General features: G+C 45.6%; 1 protein-coding gene across 2 annotated transcripts in view; it reads right to left on the bottom strand.

Annotated features, from left to right (window-relative positions):
* The window catches only part of KDSR (3-ketodihydrosphingosine reductase), a 40,768-nt gene extending 31,668 nt beyond the window's left edge, over positions 1–9,100 (bottom strand). The window contains exons 1-2 of one of the 2 annotated variants that reach the window (XM_069958120.1): positions 8,732–9,100; positions 5,756–5,845 (exon numbers count right to left, since the gene is read on the bottom strand). In XM_069958120.1, coding sequence (XP_069814221.1) covers positions 5,756–5,845; positions 8,732–8,839 — 198 coding nt within the window. In that variant the 5' untranslated portion in view covers positions 8,840–9,100. The remainder of the gene's footprint in view (positions 1–5,755; positions 5,846–8,731) is intronic. The other variant, XM_069958119.1, reaches the window with a different exon arrangement.
* Positions 9,101–18,510: the final 9,410 nt, after the last annotated feature.

Here is an 18,510-nt window from a genome sequence, read left to right as displayed (position 1 = left end):
AAACAATCTCAGAATCAGCCGGATAGGTAAAAGCATCCCGAAGTTATTAATGACTAAAGTGACACTGGTCATATTCATAAAATTTGTCTCTGTCATTAAAGGGGTAGTCCACCCAAAAAATTTTTCTTTCAAATCAACTGCTGCCATGAAGTGACAGAGATTTGTAATTTACTTCTATTAAAAAATCTCAAGCCTTCCAGTACTTATCAGCTGCTGTATGCCCAACAGGAAGTTGTATTATTTCCAGTCTGGAGAGCAGGAGGGGTTTTCTATGGGGATTTGCTCCTGCTTTGGACAGTTCCTGACATGGACAGAGGAGGCAACAGAGAGCACTGGGTCAGACAGGAAAGAAAACACAACTTCCTGCTGGACATACAGCAGCTAATAAGTACTGGAAGACTTAAGATTTTTTAATAGAAGTGAATTACAAATCTCTGGCACTTTATGGCACCAGTTGATTTGAAAGAAAAAATTTTTGGGTGGACTACCCCTTTAAGGCCATTTCAGGCTCTGTCCTTAAGGGGTTAAGATGTCTTTTGTTCTATTTTCAGCAGGTAATCTCACAGATTCCAAAAGTTTTTTGCTGCATGGCTGAGGAGGCAGATATACTAAATGTAATTTGAAGCTGCCCAAGATTTCAACTATTTTGGCTTATAGTACTAAAACTTCTAAAATTTTACAATAGCCTAGGATGCAGACTAAATGATCTCTAGCTAGTTGTTTGCAGTGACAGGTATGCTTTAAAGCGACTCTGTACCCACAATCTGACCCCCCCCCCAAACCACTTGTACCTTCGGATAGCTGCTTTTAAATCCAAGATCTGTCCTGGGGTCCGTTCGGCAGGGCATGCAGTTATTGTCCTAAAAACAACTTTTAATCCGTCAGCGCTGTGTCTAACGGCCGGGGCTTACATTTGTATATGCATTATACAAATACAAGGACCTCTCCGTCCTTCCTCCCCACCCTCCTCATCATTAGGAATGATACAGGAACATTTACTGCTGTTTGAGCTTTGCACAGGTGTATTAACGATACAGCCCATGTTCATTATACACACAGGTGGGGAATAGGAAGCAATCTGCCTGGAGCATTCCTAATGATGAGGAGGGTGGGGAGGAAGGACAGAGAGGTGGTGATAGCCTAATGCATATACTAATGTAAGCCCCGGCCATTAGAGACATTGCTGCCGGATTAAAAGTTGTTTTTAAGACAATAACTGCATCCCCTGCCGAACGGACCCCAGGACAGATCTTGGATTAAAAGCAGCTATCTGAAGGTATAAGTGGTTTGGGGGGGTCAGATTGTGGGTACAGAGCCACTTTAAACACTGTACTACAATGAGCTTCTGTGAGTGCTTCATGTGACATATGACCTGAGTAACTCAATATAGGATGTTTAAATGGCAGGTAAGGCAATATAAGCCAGCCTACCTCAGTCCTCAGCCTACCTAAGTCAGAAATGTATCTTTCTATAGCACTGTGCACTTTAGGGTGTAATTCAAAGGAGTCTTTACCTGCAAATCATACAAAGCAGCTCAGTATACATTGGTGTATACTGAGCGTTATTCCCCTTTTCTCCCTTCTACAGTCATTATCACATTATAACCATTACCATCACTGTAGTTTGCCCTGAATCCTCAGAGATTCTCCAGTGAGACATTTTTAAAAAGCAAAGGGCAGTGGGGGGGCTCTCGTGAACTTTACAGCTCCCTTGAGGCTGCATACTGCCCCCAACTTATCAGATTTAATTTGTTTTTGAGTGGATCATATACAACAAGATGATACAGCTGCCAAAATCTAAAGGTTGTTTTCACAAGTTGAAGTTTTGTTGCATTTTTGAGAAAAATAAAAGTTGTTTTGTGACAGACTGGCGGAGGGAGGGGGTACATGCAGCCCCAAAGTAAGGTGCAACAATCATAAGAGAGTTTACTACCTGACAGCATTTTACAGGAGGGCCCTCAACTATTGGCCCACAACCCACTGCTTTGTGGCTAACCATAGTAATCCTGAGTTGTGAGTAAACTGGTAGTTGACAACACTGCAGATTTATCCTAAGCACAGAACAGTGATCATTTGGATGATATTTTAATTAGAGGAATTGAATAAAGTCTCCACCTTGTGCAGAACAGCAGAAGGTTTCAAACACAAGATTTCTGCAAAAACTAGATTTCTAATGTAGCTGCATTAGCAGCCTAAGCTGCACCTAAATTAAATGACATGTGTCTCTTGATAAATTCATAGTGATTGTATGCTGGTGGGGGATTTTGTAAAGCGTCCCTGTCATTATGCAGGTTTCCCCGACTGGTGTGCACTCACTCGAGTAATCACACATACATCCACACCAGGCGAGTTCTGTGCACAAGCCCTATTCTGATACAATAGGGAACTCGTGCACAGTATATATTATAAAGTATATTAAGAAATCCAGCTAAAAGGTCTGGCTACAGATTTCAGCTTAGCCTGTCTCATGTATAGTACCTTTCTGCAGTTTTTTTCCCTCTACAAGTACAACACTTTAAAGGGGAACTCCAAAAAAAATTCAATTTACTTTATAGAATAACTTTATTAAAGTAAATGTATATCTTTCTTTATATACTATTATATGTTGAATGGGAGCCGTAGGGGGCAAACAGGGTTTTCACAAAAATTTTACACCAAATCTTTGTGCTAGGAACTGCAAAGCCCGCTGCGAGTATGTAAGCGCTAGCCCCCTTAACCCCACGCCAGCTGGAGCACACATTACCGGCTCTATGCTACAGCTTGCTTCGGGGTTCCCGGCTGGACGTCCTGCTCAGCCAATCAGTGTGCTGCCCTGCTGCAGAGCACTGATTGGCTGAGCAGGATGTTGGGAGCCCGAAGCAAGCTGGAGCGTTGGGCAGGTAATGTATGCTCTGGTCGACTGGGGGTTAAGGGGGCAGTCACTTACATACTTACAGCGGGATGACAATCCCTCTGCGAGTATGGATTCTCACAAGGACTAACAGGCAAGGGATCCGCAGCAAATTTCATTGCATGGCTGCGGGGGTCACGATCACTTGTACCGAAAGGCGGTGGTAAGCCACTTACCTCCATCCTGTCGGATCGGCCATCTATGTATAGTCTGCTCTCAGGCAGGCTCTATGCACAGATCGCCGATAACACTGATCTATGCTATGCTATGACATAGCATAGATCAGTACATGCAATCTATTAATTGCATGTTTTAATGTGAATAAAAGTGTTTTAAACTTTTTTTATTACACTTTTTTTAAAGTATTTAAAAATTATTAAACATATTATATATTGTAGCGTGTGGAATTGTCTGATCTATTAATATATACAAAGGTGCCTTGGATTACGAGCATAATTCGTTCCGGGACTGTGCTTGTAATTTAAATCCACTCGTAAACCAAAGCAAATTTTCCCATAAGAAATCATAGAAATGCATAACCTCCACAGTCCTGTCCTCTGATGCAAGCCCCAGCCTAAAGTGGATCTGCTATGATTTGGATCTGCCATGCCCTCCCACCCAGTACAGGGAGCTCTTAAACCAAAGCAATGCTCTTAAACCAAGCCACAATTTTGAAAAACTGTAAGCTCTTAAACCAAAACTCTCTTAAAGAGAACCAATCATCGATGAAAATCAAAAAAATTTTTTTCCCTAATTAGATGTATTTACTTATTTTATTAATATTTGTAAATATAATTGATTACTTTTTTGGCTGTGTTTTTAAAATATTTACTTTTTACTTTCCTATCTCGCGCCGGCTCTTTTCAAAAGAGCCGGCGCGAGACAGGAAGCTCCCGTCATGCAAAGCGGCAAGGCGGGCACCGCCATCTTGATGACATCACTTGCGTTCCACCGCTGGAACGCAAAAGACTAAATCAAGATGGCGGCGCTGGCCTTGCTGTAGCGGACCAGAGGATCAGGTAAAGTATAAGATACAGACTGCAAAGGCAGTCTGTATCTTCATTTTGTCTATTTATTAAGATACAGACTGCCTTTGCAGTCTGTATCTTATACTTTACCTGATCCTCTTGTTCGGTGCAGGAAGGCCGCACGGCGCCATCTTGAATACGTCACTTGCGTTCCAGCGGTGGAACGCATGTAGCGTAATTAAGATGGCGGCGTCGGCCTTGCTGTAGCGGACCAGAGGATCAGGTAAAGTATAAGATACAGACTGTAAAGGCAGTCTGTATCTTTCCGAAGTCTATTTATGAAGATACAGACTGCATTTGCAGTCTGTATCTTATACTTTACCTGCTCCTTTGTTCCGATGCAGTAATGCCGGGCGCCGCCATCTTGATGACGTCACTCTGGAACGCACGTGACGTCATCAAGATGGCGGCGGCCGGCATTACTGCACCGGAACAAAGAAGCAGGTAAAGTATAAGATACAGACTGCAAATGTAGTCTGTATCTTCATAAATAGACTTCATAAAGATACAGACTGCATTTGCAATCTGTATCTTATTCTTTACCTGCTCCTTTGTTCCGGTGCATTAATGCCGGCCGCCGCCATCTTGATGACGTCACGTGCGTTCCAGCGGTGCGTTCCAGCGTGACGTCATCAAGATGGCGGCGCCCAGCATTACTGCACAGAGGAAGAGGAATTAGGTAAAGAATAAGATACAGACTGCAAAGGCAGTCTGTATCTTCATAGATAGACTTAGGGAGAGAGAATCTTTGATAATAGGGATAGTAAATTTTAGGTGATTGGTTCTCTTTAAACCAAGTTACTCTTAAACCAAGGTATCACTGTAACATTATTGCACCAAATGGTGAACGGTGTAAACGGAGGGGGAAAAAAAAACAGTATTGCTGATTTTTTTTTTAAATTATATACCAGAAAAAAAATTAAATAAAAAGCTAACCAAATTTTTCTGTTACACCAATATGATATTAAAAAAAACACTAGAGATTATGGCGCAAAAAATGACACCCCAACCAGCCCTGTAGGTGAAAAAATGTAAGCGTTATGGCTCTTAGAAGGCAGAGAGGAGCATTGCATTAAAGGGGTAGTGCGGCGGTAAAAAATTATTCACAGAATAACACACATTACAAAGTTATACAACTTTGTAATGTATGTTATGTCTGTGAATTGCCTCCTTCCCCGTGTCCCACCACCCCCACCCGTGTACCCGGAAGTGTAGTGCATTATACATACCTGATCCGTGTCGACACGCGTCCGCCATCTTGTGCCAAACGTTATTTTCGGCCTGCCGGCCCGAACACCTCCGCTCTTCCCGAGTGCCGGGCGCCCTCTGCCGCGTCATCAGCTGCTCAACCGCGATTGGCTGAGCATAACTGTGCTCGGCCAATCGCGGCTCAGCGGATGATGACGCGGCAGAGGGCGCCCGGCACTCGGGAAGATCGGAGGTGTTCGGGCCGGCAGGCCGAAGATGACGTTTGGCACAAGATGGCGGATGGGCGCGACAATGATCAGGTAATGTATAATGCACTACACTTCCGGGTACACGGGTGGGGGTGGTGGGACACGGGGAAGGAGGCAATTCACAGACATAACATACATTACAAAGTTGTATAACTTTGTAATGTGTGTTATTCAGTGAATAATTTTTTACCGCCGCACTACCCCTTTAATCTGACCTGGACATTTGTGCACCAATGGGCTCGGTCTTGAAGGGGCTAGTATGATTATTATTGTATTTTTCTAAAACCCTTCTGGAAATTCAGAATTGGACGATTCATTCATCATATACCTGTAAACTTAAAAGTAAAGAATATCAAAGTACATTCCAAATTTGTATCTTACCTCATCACGAGCAACCAAAGTAATAAAGGCGCCTTGCTTGAAACATTCGATTGCAATACATTTGCCAATTCCACTGGACCCACCAGTCACCTATTATGGGGAGGAAAAATGTTAAGTTAACTTTACAATAAACACTTTTGTTATGAGCAAAGCAAGGACACAGACTACACAAGGTCTAATGTAAGTTAGGGGAGATGTATCAAAACTACAAGGATACTAAATCTGGTTGCTGCCATAAAATGCCTTTATAGGAAAAAAGGAAATAACCTAGGAAAAAAGGAAATAACCTAAAAAAACTAATTGCCGATCCAACAGATTCAGCAAATCTTACTGTAAATTGATCTGTTAGCCAAAACTAGGAGCAAAATCTACGCAGGAAAAAAAAAAAAAACCTCTTAGGGAAGGACTTTCATCTTTTGTAAAAATAGACTCCAAGGGGGACATTTATTAAGTCCGAGGTTTTTTACGCCGGACTTAAAAATTTCCCCGCATCTCCGGCGCTACGGAGATTTATGTAGAGGCGGACCGCCTCTACATAACTCCCGTGCGCGTTGGTGCGCACGGCAGAAAACCTACGCCACCTGAAAGGTGGAGTAGGTTTTCGGCGTATCTTTTGCCGGAGCAAAAGATAAATTGCGGACTCTGAGTCCGCGCCCCCCTCCACACCCCCACCCCGGCGGATTTATTCGCAAATCGGCCATTTGTGAATAAAATACGCAAATCGGCACTTTCCGCTGATACGCACCTTAATACATGTCCCCCTAGTTTTCACTAAAACTAATGTGAAGGTGGCCTTCCACTAACCTGACACAAGATGGTATATTTTTGTAAAACCACGGCCATTGTACAACGGCCGTGATTATTACGAAATTATACGTTACCTTGCTGCCTACGGCTAGAGCATATATACATAGTAAACGCTCCGTCAGTTTTCTGCAGCCGCTATTCATTGAATAGCGGCGGCAGAAAACCATATCAGTGCAATGGAGCATTTCTGCAGCAACTACACAGTGGCAAATCCACACCAAATCATGTAGACTGCAGTGATTTTGTTGCCTCCAGCTATGGCATGTGATGTGGCATCCGGTGCCTGCAGACACATGTGGCGACACGTCACCGCCAAACACTGTGACTGGCAGGGGATGTGCATGTCTCAAACCTCAATCTCATCCACTCGCTCATACTGTATTCTGATGAAGATTTTCTTTTTGTAAATCGGGACAGAAAACGCTCAGGATAAGTATAAAAAGTGTTACTTAACGTAACCTAAAGCATTATTGTCATTTCAATAAAGTATTAACACGTAGCACAGGCATGTTATAGGTTTTGATTGGTCAGGGTCTCAGTGCTGAGACCCCTGGCGCTCATTAGTTATAGGCAGGTGAAGCACATTCACTCCCTGATTTGCTGCTTCAAGGGAAACTGTCAGGTAGAAAAAGACATCCCAAACTGCTTACATGGAAACATAGCTACCTAAGCTGTGAGACTTTCCATATCTTTATTGTAGTTGTCTCAGTTTGAGACATCTGTTCTAGCTTCAGTTTCGTTTTTAGGAATCAACAAGGAATTTGAAGCGGAATCCGCGCTTAAAGGGAACCAATCACCTCTTAAAACGCATATATAGCTTTTTAAATGTGCTGTTAGGGCACACAGCACACTTTCCATACATGTTTCTATATACTCCCTGCCTCCCCCGTGTAATCCATAAAGTAACTTTATAAAACTGGCGCCCGGTATGCAAATTACATCAGGTAGTCACCTGGGCGGTGTTCGGCTAGATGGTAGTCATAGTCAGTCCAGGTCCCCTGGGCGCTCTTCGGCGGTAAATCACCCAGTAGCTCCGATGTCACTCGGGAGTGCCCCGTGCACGACGTCTGCGCACCTACGTTTTGACGCCGCCGCGCATGCACAGTACAGCAGCTTCCATTCAGGCTGTACTGCGCCTGTGCAGAATAGCCTCAAACTCAGTGTGAGCCGGAGTTAGAGGCTATTCTGCACAGGCACAGTACAGCGAGAATGGGAGTGGCTGTACTGCGTATGCGCGCCGGCGTAAGAACTCGGCGCTCCTGAGTGATGTCAGAGCTACTGGGTGATTTGAATCACGCCCAGAGGGGCGTGATTACCGCCGGAGAACACCCAGGCGACCCGGACTGACTGTGACTACCATCTAGCCGAACACCGCCCAGGTGACTACATGATGTAATTTGCATACCGGGCGCCAGTTTTATAAAGTTACTTTATGGAATACACAGGGGAGGCAGGGAGTATAGAAACATGTATGGAAAGTGTGCTGTGTGCTCTAACAGCACATTTAAAAAGCTATATATGCATTTTGGAGGTGATTGGTTCCCTTTAATTTCCCACAGATTGAGCTTGAAATTCCTTCCATAAAATATGAACAGAGCAATGTCCATTTCATGCGTGCAGAACACGGAACGTTTGAATGCGGAATGCGATGGACTGAGCACCAAACCAAGAGCTGAAGCCCGCTTCCCCTAGCTTTATCTAATGATTGGAGGGAGTCTAATAAACAGATCTGTGCAAAATGCCACAAGTTTAGTTAAATGACAACTTCTCAATGATGTAAGTGACATGTAGTGACATCACCCACTGTCGAGCTGCTGGAGGTGGCATGGAGTCGGCTGCCACTCGTCAGCCACAGATGGGCAGGATTTGTTTGGAACCTCTTGATACATCGAGCATAATGGACACAAGAGAATTAGAAATGAGAAAAGTGTATGAAATTCTGCTCTGGATATAATTACAAAATGCTTAGTCCTGGCAGTTTTCTGTATCTCCTGACCACTCCATCCACTATATGTGAGAGAAGCCTGGTGTGGGGTTAGAGGCAGGGTCTCACCTCTGCCCTGCACTAGTGCCTTGTGCAATGACCCTGATGTCAGACACTACACCCCCAGCAGGGGGAGGCACTGAGCCCACCTTATAGCCAGTGTGCACACTCAGCCCAGCACTTACCACCACATGGGCACCGGCCAGCTTCAGGGGCTTGGGGCTGATGAGCGGAGACACCATGTACAGTAGCAGCACGAACGCCACTAGGAAGGCGGCGGCCAGCAGCAGCATGACGGACTGAGTGAGGGAGTCCAGCCTGAAGAGAGGTGAGGGGGGCACGGGGGCAGGAAGCGGGGCGCTCGGGTACCGGGGCGGGTGCTCTCCTGGGGAAGACGCTGCAAGCCCTCAATGGTGGAGGAGACTCAAGACATGAATGGAAGGCGGAAGAAGAACAAGCAGAGAGCAGTGACGGCTGAGCCTTGTGCACTCTATGTGACACTGAGCGCCTCCAGCACTGACGTACCCGCACAGGCGCCGCCCCCAGCGCTGCTCTTCCTGTTTATTTCGCACTTTCTCTACAGTCAAGAGGGCTCTGGCTACTTTGAAGATTATGGGAGATATAACGTTGCCATCTAGTGGAAGAGCTGGGAATTGCAGTTTTCTCTATCAGGAAAGTAAGAGCAAAACCAGTGTAGGTGCCATTAGGACCTTGTCACTGAGTAGACTCCTTTATGTCCCGTGTCCCTCGCAGCCCTCCAGCTGTTACAGAACTACAATTCCTAAGTCAAAGCATTGGCTGTCCAGATGATGGGAATTATGTAGTTTTGCAACAGCTGGAGGTCTGTGACTTTGCCCCCACTGTACTAGACTCTACACTGACTAGGGGTAGCAGCTAAACTAGACTGTGCACAGCCCATGAAACAGCGCCTACAGTTTTAGGCTCCCATAGAGAATGAATGAGGCAGCACCACACAAGCGCAACCCAGATCTCTATTCTAACGGTCTCCTTTCTCAAGATCACAGAGGCCTAAATGGTCAGACCCTCTGCAGTCCAGTAGTTTGCACTATCCCATAGTTAGGGGTTAACTTTGCAAGGGTAAGAATGAAGCAGGAACGCAGCGGGGGATCGTGGGCAGGTAAGCATCGGATGTTTATTATTGTTAACCCCACAGCAGTTACATAGTACGGTTAAAAAAAGACACATGTCCATCAAGTTCAACCAAGGAGGAAAGGGGGATAGGTGATGGGTACATTCTATACATATGCATTTATATTATTTTGCTCTAAGAACTTGTCTAGGCCTGCCTTGAAGCCCTCTACTGTTTTTGCTGTGACCAGATCCTGGGGTAGACTGTTCCACAGATTCACTGTTCTCATTGTAAAGAAGGCTTCTCACCTCCGGAGATTAAACCTAATATTCTCCAGGCGGAGGCAGTGCCCCCTTGTCCTTTGAGAGGGTTTTACCTGGAACATCTTTTCCCCATATTTCTCGTAGGGGCCATTTATATATTTGAAAAAGCGTTCCACATTATTTTTTTTATTTGTCCCCCTGCAGCAGGCTGAAGCACATACTCACCAGTGATGATCAGTGTCCCACAGCGTGGCTTTATTCTAGTCCTACAGCGCTGTTCAAATTTTGTGCTCAGCAGGGATGATTGACAGGAAGAGACGCCAGTAAGGCCCCGTTCCCACTGAGCAAAACTAGCGGAATTCCGTGGCGGAATTGTCCGCCCCGGAATGCTGTTAGCCTCCCGCTCATAATGGGAGTCTATGGGAGGCGCGCGCTCCTGCCCTGTCAGCGCTGAAAAATGAACATGTTCATTCTTCAGCGCGAACAGGGCAGGAGCGCACACCTCCCATAGACTCCAATAATGAGCGGGAGGCTAACGGCATTCCGCGGCGGACAATTCCGCCGCGGAATTCCGCTAGTTTTGCTCAGTGGGAACGGGGCCTAATGGGCCTCTCTGCCTGTCACTCACCCCACCAAACACGCTTTCATGCGGGGAGCCACCCAGATGACTACCTGCTGCACACGGGGGGATTTAATTTCATTTTCTCGTGTATAAAGCTGCTGTTGCAGCCACGGTCGATACATGACCTGAGCTGCACAGGAGCATTCCCCTTATTAGTTTAGTTGCCCAGCTTTGTACCCTCTCCAGCTCTAGGACATCCTTTCTATGAATCGGTGCCCAGAACTAAACAGCATACTACAGATGAGGCCGCACCTCATTTGCCAAATGGACGCCCAAACACTCAATAGGGAAGATTTATCAAACTGGTGTACAATAGAATTATCTTAGTTGCCCCCTAGCAACCAATCAGATTCCACTTTTTATTCCTTACAGGTTCTTTGAAAAATTAAAGGTGGAATTTGATTGGTTGCTAGGGGTAACTAAGACAATTCTACTTTACACCAGTTTGATTTATCTTCCCCAATGTGTCTTAGTCAGCCTGTAACGTCTGCACATGTTTCATAGACTGTACTGTACTACAAAGCTTGGTGTCATCTGCAAAGATAGAAACATTGCTGTTAATTCCATTCTCAATATCATTAATAAACAAGTTAAACAGAAGGGGGCCCAGTACTGACCCTTGGGGTACACCACTTATGACCAGGGACCATTCGGAGTAGGAATCATTGACCACCACTCTCTGGGTACGATTATTGAGCCCGTTTTTAATCCAGTTAAACTTTCCAAACCCATACACCTTAACTTACCCATCAGACGTCCATGAGGGACTGTGTCAAACGCTTTTGCAAAATCCAAGTACACTATATCCACATTGACCCCCCCATCCAGGCTTCTACTTACCTCTTCATAATATTAAGTTGGTTTGACAGCTTCTGTCTGTAGTAAAGCCATGCTGGTTACCACTTATAATACTATTACCCCTATATATTCCTGGATGTAGTCTCATATAAGCCCCTCAAATAGTTTCCCACAATAGACGTTAAAGGGGAACTCCAGGTAGAGGTTAAAAAATGAAACTTCTGCAGAAGCATATAGCATTACTTACCTGTCTATCCTAGTTTAGAAACTACCAAAAATCCATTTGTTTTGGGGGGTTTTGTTTTGTGTTTCTGTCCGTCCTGGTTGAGCAGTTCCCAGAATGCAGTACTGGTTCCAGAATGCACTGCTTTTCCTCAGCTTTTCATCACAGTCCACAGTCCTTGCAGCAGCTGCTTCTGGCCGGTCAGAGATGATGAATCACTCAGGGGATTGGGGGATCCAGCCAAACCTCATGTGACATCACTCCCTGCCCCCTGTCTGCATCATCAGCCTGATCTCAGCAAACACACACAATGTGAGACAGAGGCATGGAAGATTTGTCTCCTACGGGGGATAGCAGAAGGAGCAGGAGACAATGTGGACTGGCACAGAGGCTATTTTTCTTCACTTCCTGGATTTCTATCAGCTACCAGTGTGGCAGAACTGTACAGCTACGGTAATACATTGTATAGACACATCTACACTCACCGGCCACTTTATTAGGTACACCTGTCCAACTGCACGTTACCACTTAATTTCTAATCAGCCAATCACATGGCGGCAACTTAGTGCATTTAGGCATGTAGACATGGTCAAGACAATCTCCTGCAGTTCAAACCGAGCATCAGTATGGGGAAGAAAGGTGATTTGAGTGCCTTTGAACGTGGCATGGTTGTTGGTGCCAGAAGGGCTGGTCTGAGTATTTCAGAAACTGCTGATCTACTGGGATTTTCACGCACAACCATCTCTAGGGTTTACAGAGAATGGTCCGAAAAAGAAAAAACATCCAGTGAGCGGCAGTTCTGTGGGTGGAAATGCCTTGTTGATGCCAGAGGTCAGAGGAGAATGGGCAGACTGGTTCGAGCTGATAGAAAGGCAACAGTGACTCAAATAGCCAACCGTTACAACCAAGGTAGGCAGAAGAGCATCTCTGAACGCACAGTACGTCCAACTTTGAGGCCGATGGGCTACAGCAGCAGAAGACCACACCGGGTGCCACTCCTTTCAGCTAAGAACAGGAAACTGAGGCTACAATTTGCACAAGCTCATTGAAATTGGACAGTAGAAGATTGGAAAAACGTTGCCTGGTCTGATGAGTCTCGATTTCTGCTGCGACATTCGGATGGTAGGGTCAGAATTTGGCATCAACAACATGAAAGCATGGATCCATCCTGCCTTGTATCAACGGTTCAGGCTGGTGGTGGTGGTGTCATGATGTGGGGAATATTTTCTTGGCACTCTTTGGGCCCCTTGGTACCAATTGAGCATCGTTGCAACGCCACAGCCTACCTGAGTATTGTTGCTGACCATGTCCATCCCTTTATGACCACAATGTACCCAACATCTGATGGCTACTTTCAGCAGGATAATGCGCCATGTCATAAAGCTAGAATCATCTCAGACTGGTTTCTTGAACATGACAATGAGTTCACTGTACTTAAATGGCCTCCACAGTCACCAGATCTCAATCCAATAGAGCATCTTTGGGATGTGGTGGAACAGGAGATTCGCATTATGGATGTGCAGCCGACAAATCTGCGGCAACTGTGTGATGCCATCATGTCAATATGGACCAAAATCTCTGAGGAATGCTTCCAGCACCTTGTTGAATCTATGCCACGAAGAATTGAGGCAGTTCTGAAGGCAAAAGGGGGTCCAACCCGTTACTAGCATGGTGTACCTAATAAAGTGGCCGGTGAGTGTATATAACTTTTAATAGAAAACAAATTTTCCTTATGTGGAGTTCCCCTTTAAGCTTATGGTTCTATAGTTACCTGGAGAAGCCCTAGAGCCCTTTTTTAACATTGGCACTACATTTGCCTTACTCCAGTTCCTTGGCACAATACCAGTCACCAAAGAATCATTAAAGGGAATCTGTCAGCACCTATTTTTGGTCCGAGGTGCTGACAGTGTGAGGAAAGTCTGTGTTTTCTAGTGCCGGGTCATACCTCTATTTTCCAGATCGGTGCTGTACTTGCTGTAATTTATCTTCATAACTGTCAAAGAGGGGGAGTGGTCATGGCTTCATGCTGCACTTGGTGGCGCACTTTGGCCCGCTCACTACTACCTCCTCCCAGCTTGTATTGAATATTCATGCCGTCCGTCCCCCGGCGCCGTCATCTGTAGCTTCCTGGTTCTGTGTGGTGCGTGTACGCTCCCGTGGCGTGATCACGCATGCGCCGAAGCCACGCACTGAGCGAAGCCATTGAGGGCATAGGCTTTGGCCCTCAGTGCGCCTGCACCGCACCGACGCACTACGGTGCATGCGCAAATCACGCCACGGGAGCGTACACGCACCACACAGAACCAGGAAGCTACGGATGACGGCACCAGGAGGCCGGGGGACGGGCGGCATGAATATTCATTACAAGCTGGGAGGAGGTAGTGGTGAGGAGGGCCAAAGTGCGGCACAAAGCCATCACCACTCCCCCTCTTTGACAGTTATGACGATAAATTACAGCAAGTACAGCACCGATCTGGAAAATAGAGGTATGAGCCGGCACTAGAAAACACAGACCTTCCTCACACTGTCAGACCAAGAATAGGTGCTAACAGATTCCCTTTAAATATTTCATACAAGGGTAAAGAAATTACAGAAATGACTTCCCTTAGAACTCTGGGGTGTAATCCATCAGGCCCTGGAGCTTTGCTTACAATCAGGTTATTTAATTTATTTTATAGTAATCCAGTCCAGTACATTACCTGTGTTATAGCTAAAGAAACCATTCAGTAACTCGAACACAAGGAAATCACAACAGCGCAAACCAAGTGAATAAAGTGGGTGCCCCTCTTACCACACCGGCCCAGGAGTGGCAGTAAATCTAAACGAAGAGAAGAGACAGCATGTCCAAGATGAAGTTTAGTAGTTTTATCACACACCAGTAAGCGACGTATCAGCTATGTGGGGCCTTTTAGCCAATCAGGAGATACAGCTGGGGAGTGGATGGCACGGCTGCCACATCTTCTTCCCAGAGATATCTTCTGGTCTCAGTGAGTTTCAGCAGTGTGACCCGCTGCAATCAATAACTTCTGACACATCAAAAGTTACTCACCTCCACTGCGGATCCAGTCCCATTCATCCCTATAGTGCACATACTCGCTGCGGAATTGACATCCCGCTGTGAGTGTGTTAACCCCCGCAGCTCGCCGCTGAGAGCATACGCTACCTGCTTGGCGACACGGCTGCATGTCAGGCTCCCGGTTCCAGTCACGCTCAGCTAATGAGTGCTACCCTGCACTGATTGGCTGAGCAGGACCGATGCAGCCCCGTCACCGAGCAGGTAATGTATGCTCTCGGCCGCAGGCTGCTGATTCGGTAGGTGTGAAGGCACCCTAGCAGAACAATTTGGTGTGAAAAAAAAACGGTTTGAGAAATGTTTCGAATGATAAATACCCAGCAGTGTGCACATCTGGACTGTTTGTTATCTCCCTAAAGAGCACAAAGTATGCCATATGTACAGCAGTTGTACATTCTCTAGATAGGGATCAGCTGTTATGGTGGTGTGGGGCTGTGTATGTAACATATGGCTTCAATATATGGTCCTCCAACTCTCTACTCCACTAGCTTAAAGCAACTGTACCATCAGGAACATTCCCTTTAAATATTGCACATAAATAGAACAGAGCAGGAAAGCCTGTGCCACAGTCCTTTTTTTTAACCATGGCTCTGTTCCCGCGCAAAGCGCCTGTCTGTTGCCAAGGACAATACCGGCCCCCAGTGTGTCAAAACCCCCTCACCTCTGTGACGCAGCTCCATTAAAATCAATAGAGCTGCGTCATAGAGGGGCGGTGGATTCCTCCCACTGGGGTCCTACAAGCGCTCGGTAGACTGGCGCTGTGCGCAGGAACCAGGCCGCTGTTAAAATTTTATTTAGAAAAAGACTGCGGCATCGGCTTCTCTACACCAGTCTATTCATGTGCAAAATTTTGAGCAAATGTGCCTAATGGTACATTTGCTTAAAAAAAAAAAGGGGTGGGGAAGATCACAGGTGGGTAGTTGTTGGGTAGTTTTTCCTGAAATGTTTTGTTAGTGTTTTGTAACAAATCTAATAGAAAAAATATACTTTAAATTCTCACTTGTCAGCTCTTTCTGGTCCTGTTGGATAAGGTTGTTACCAGACACTTACAGTATAACACACAACATCACAAGGCTTTCAACATCATAGAAGCCACATGACATCACAAGTCTGGACCATCTTTTCTCACTTGAGAGATTACAGGGGATGAATCCAGACATGGTGCTGAGGCCTCATTCAGATGTCGTGTAGCTGGGGCTTTAGGTGGGAGTCTCCTTACCCTCCCAAAAGGAGATACTGTACTTCAACCTTATTGGACACTATCATGCCCAATCCTTTATTCCCACAGGAAAGGAGCTGCAAAGGAGTATTCCTGTTCCCTCATTGCAGACATATGGTCACTTGGTTCAGCATGTTTATGTTGATTTGGAAGAAATAGTTGGTGGCGAACAAACATTTGGTCATCAGCTACTGTAACGGTAAGTGCACAGAGAAATCTGCAAGATATCCACATTTTGGATTTCATTGTGGATTACCTGTATAGGCTCAACTTTCATGGCAGAATATCTAGTGTGCATTAGATTGTAAGCTCTTTTGAGCTTTTCATGTATATTAGAGTGTATGTGCTCAGGTGGTGTATCTATTGTGTGTGGAAAAAATGCAGGCGTGTCAGATGTGAATGTGGCCACAGAAGCCCTGCGCCTGGCGGCCCATAAAGCATAAACTCTCCTTAGCATTGTGCCTCCTGTTTAACAGCAGCATGCTTGTTTTTGGTTAGACTGTATGCACTTAACCCCTTAAGGACCGGGCCAATTTCGTTTTTTTGCGTTTTAGTTTTTTCCTCCTTGCGCTTAAAAGGCCATAGCACTTGCAATTTTTCACCTAGAAACCCACATGAGCCCTTATTTTTTGCGCCACTAATTGTACTTCGCAAGGACAGGCTGAATAAAGTACACTGCAAAAGCAGGAAAAAATTCAATGTGTGGTGAAATTGAAAAAAAAAAAAAAAAAGCAAAACTGACTTGTTATATATGTTCCTCAAGTCGTTACGGTTACAACGATATGTAACATGTATAACTTTTATTGCATGTGATGGCTTCTAAAAAATTCAAACCATTGGTAACAAATATATGTTCCTTAAAATCGCTCTATTCCCAGGCTTATAACGCTTTTATCCTTTGGTCTATGGGGCTGTGTGAGGTGTCATTTTTTGCGCCATGATGTGTTCTTTCTATCGGTACCTTGATTGCGCATATGCAAATTTTTGATCACTTTTTATTACAATTTTTCTGGATTCGATGAAACCGAAAATGCACAATTTTGCATTTTGGGATTTTTTTCCGCTTACGCCGTTTACCATGCGAGATCAGGAATAGTTCGGGCGATTACACACGCGGCGATACCAAACATGTTTATTTATTTTTATTTATAACATAGGAAAAGGGGGGTGATTCAAACTTTTATTAGGGGAGGGGGCTTTTTATTAATAATAATAAAAAAAAAAAAAGTGTTAACACTTATACTAGAAACACACACACGCGCACACACACTCTCGCACACACACTCTCGCACACACACTCTCGCACACACACTCTCGCACACACACTCTCGCACACACACTCTCGCACACACACTCTCGCACACACACTCTCGCACACACACTCTCGCACACACACTCTCGCACACACACTCTCGCACACACACTCTCGCACACACACTCTCGCACACACACTCTCGCACACACACTCTCGCACACACACTCTCGCACACACACTCTCGCACACACACTCTCGCACACACACTCTCGCACACACACTCTCGCACACACACTCTCGCACACACACTCTCGCACACACACTCTCGCACACACACTCTCGCACACACACTCTCGCACACACACTCTCGCACACACACTCTCGCACACACACTCTCGCACACACACTCTCGCACACACACTCTCGCACACACACTCTCGCACACACACTCTCGCACACACACTCTCGCACACACACTCTCGCACACACACTCTCGCACACACACTCTCGCACACACACTCTCGCACACACACTCTCGCACACACACTCTCGCACACACACTCTCGCACACACACTCTCGCACACACACTCTCGCACACACACTCTCGCACACACACTCTCGCACACACACTCTCGCACACACACTCTCGCACACACACTCTCGCACACACACTCTCGCACACACACTCTCGCACACACACTCTCGCACACACACTCTCGCACACACACTCTCGCACACACACTCTCGCACACACACTCTCGCACACACACTCTCGCACACACACTCTCGCACACACACTCTCGCACACACACTCTCGCACACACACTCTCGCACACACACTCTCGCACACACACTCTCGCACACACACTCTCGCACACACACTCTCGCACACACACTCTCGCACACACACTCTCGCACACACACTCTCGCACACACACTCTCGCACACACACTCTCGCACACACACTCTCGCACACACACTCTCGCACACACACTCTCGCACACACCTTAAAATGCACTTCAGATAAATTTTAGAGACCAGTTCAGTTCTGATTTGGAAATTTTCTTGAAAAATTCTCTGATAAACATATTGTTCCAATATCCCAAAAAAAGTAAAGGACACTTTATTAATCCAAGATAAAGTAGACCTATTGATGTAAATAGATAAATAAATAGCACAATTTTTTTTTTTATTCCCTGCAAAGCATTTGGAACCTAGAAAAATGTGGTGTACGGATCTTCCGAAATATAAATTTACAATGCTATGGTGCTTATGGCAATTCTGTAGTCGCTTTAGGAGCAGGCTACATACCAGTCAGAGTTTTAAAAGCGTATCCTGTTACACAAGCAAAATGACCAATATAGTTTGAAGAGGCGATGTCCTGAAAATAAACTTTTGAAATGTCAGATTAAAAAAGTTT

The sequence above is a fragment of the Dendropsophus ebraccatus genome, chromosome 2, assembly GCF_027789765.1.
Source record: "Dendropsophus ebraccatus isolate aDenEbr1 chromosome 2, aDenEbr1.pat, whole genome shotgun sequence".
Classification (NCBI taxonomy): domain Eukaryota; kingdom Metazoa; phylum Chordata; class Amphibia; order Anura; family Hylidae; genus Dendropsophus; species Dendropsophus ebraccatus.
Note: the sequence above shows the minus strand (reverse complement) of the source record. Positions and strands in the feature narration are given on the sequence as shown.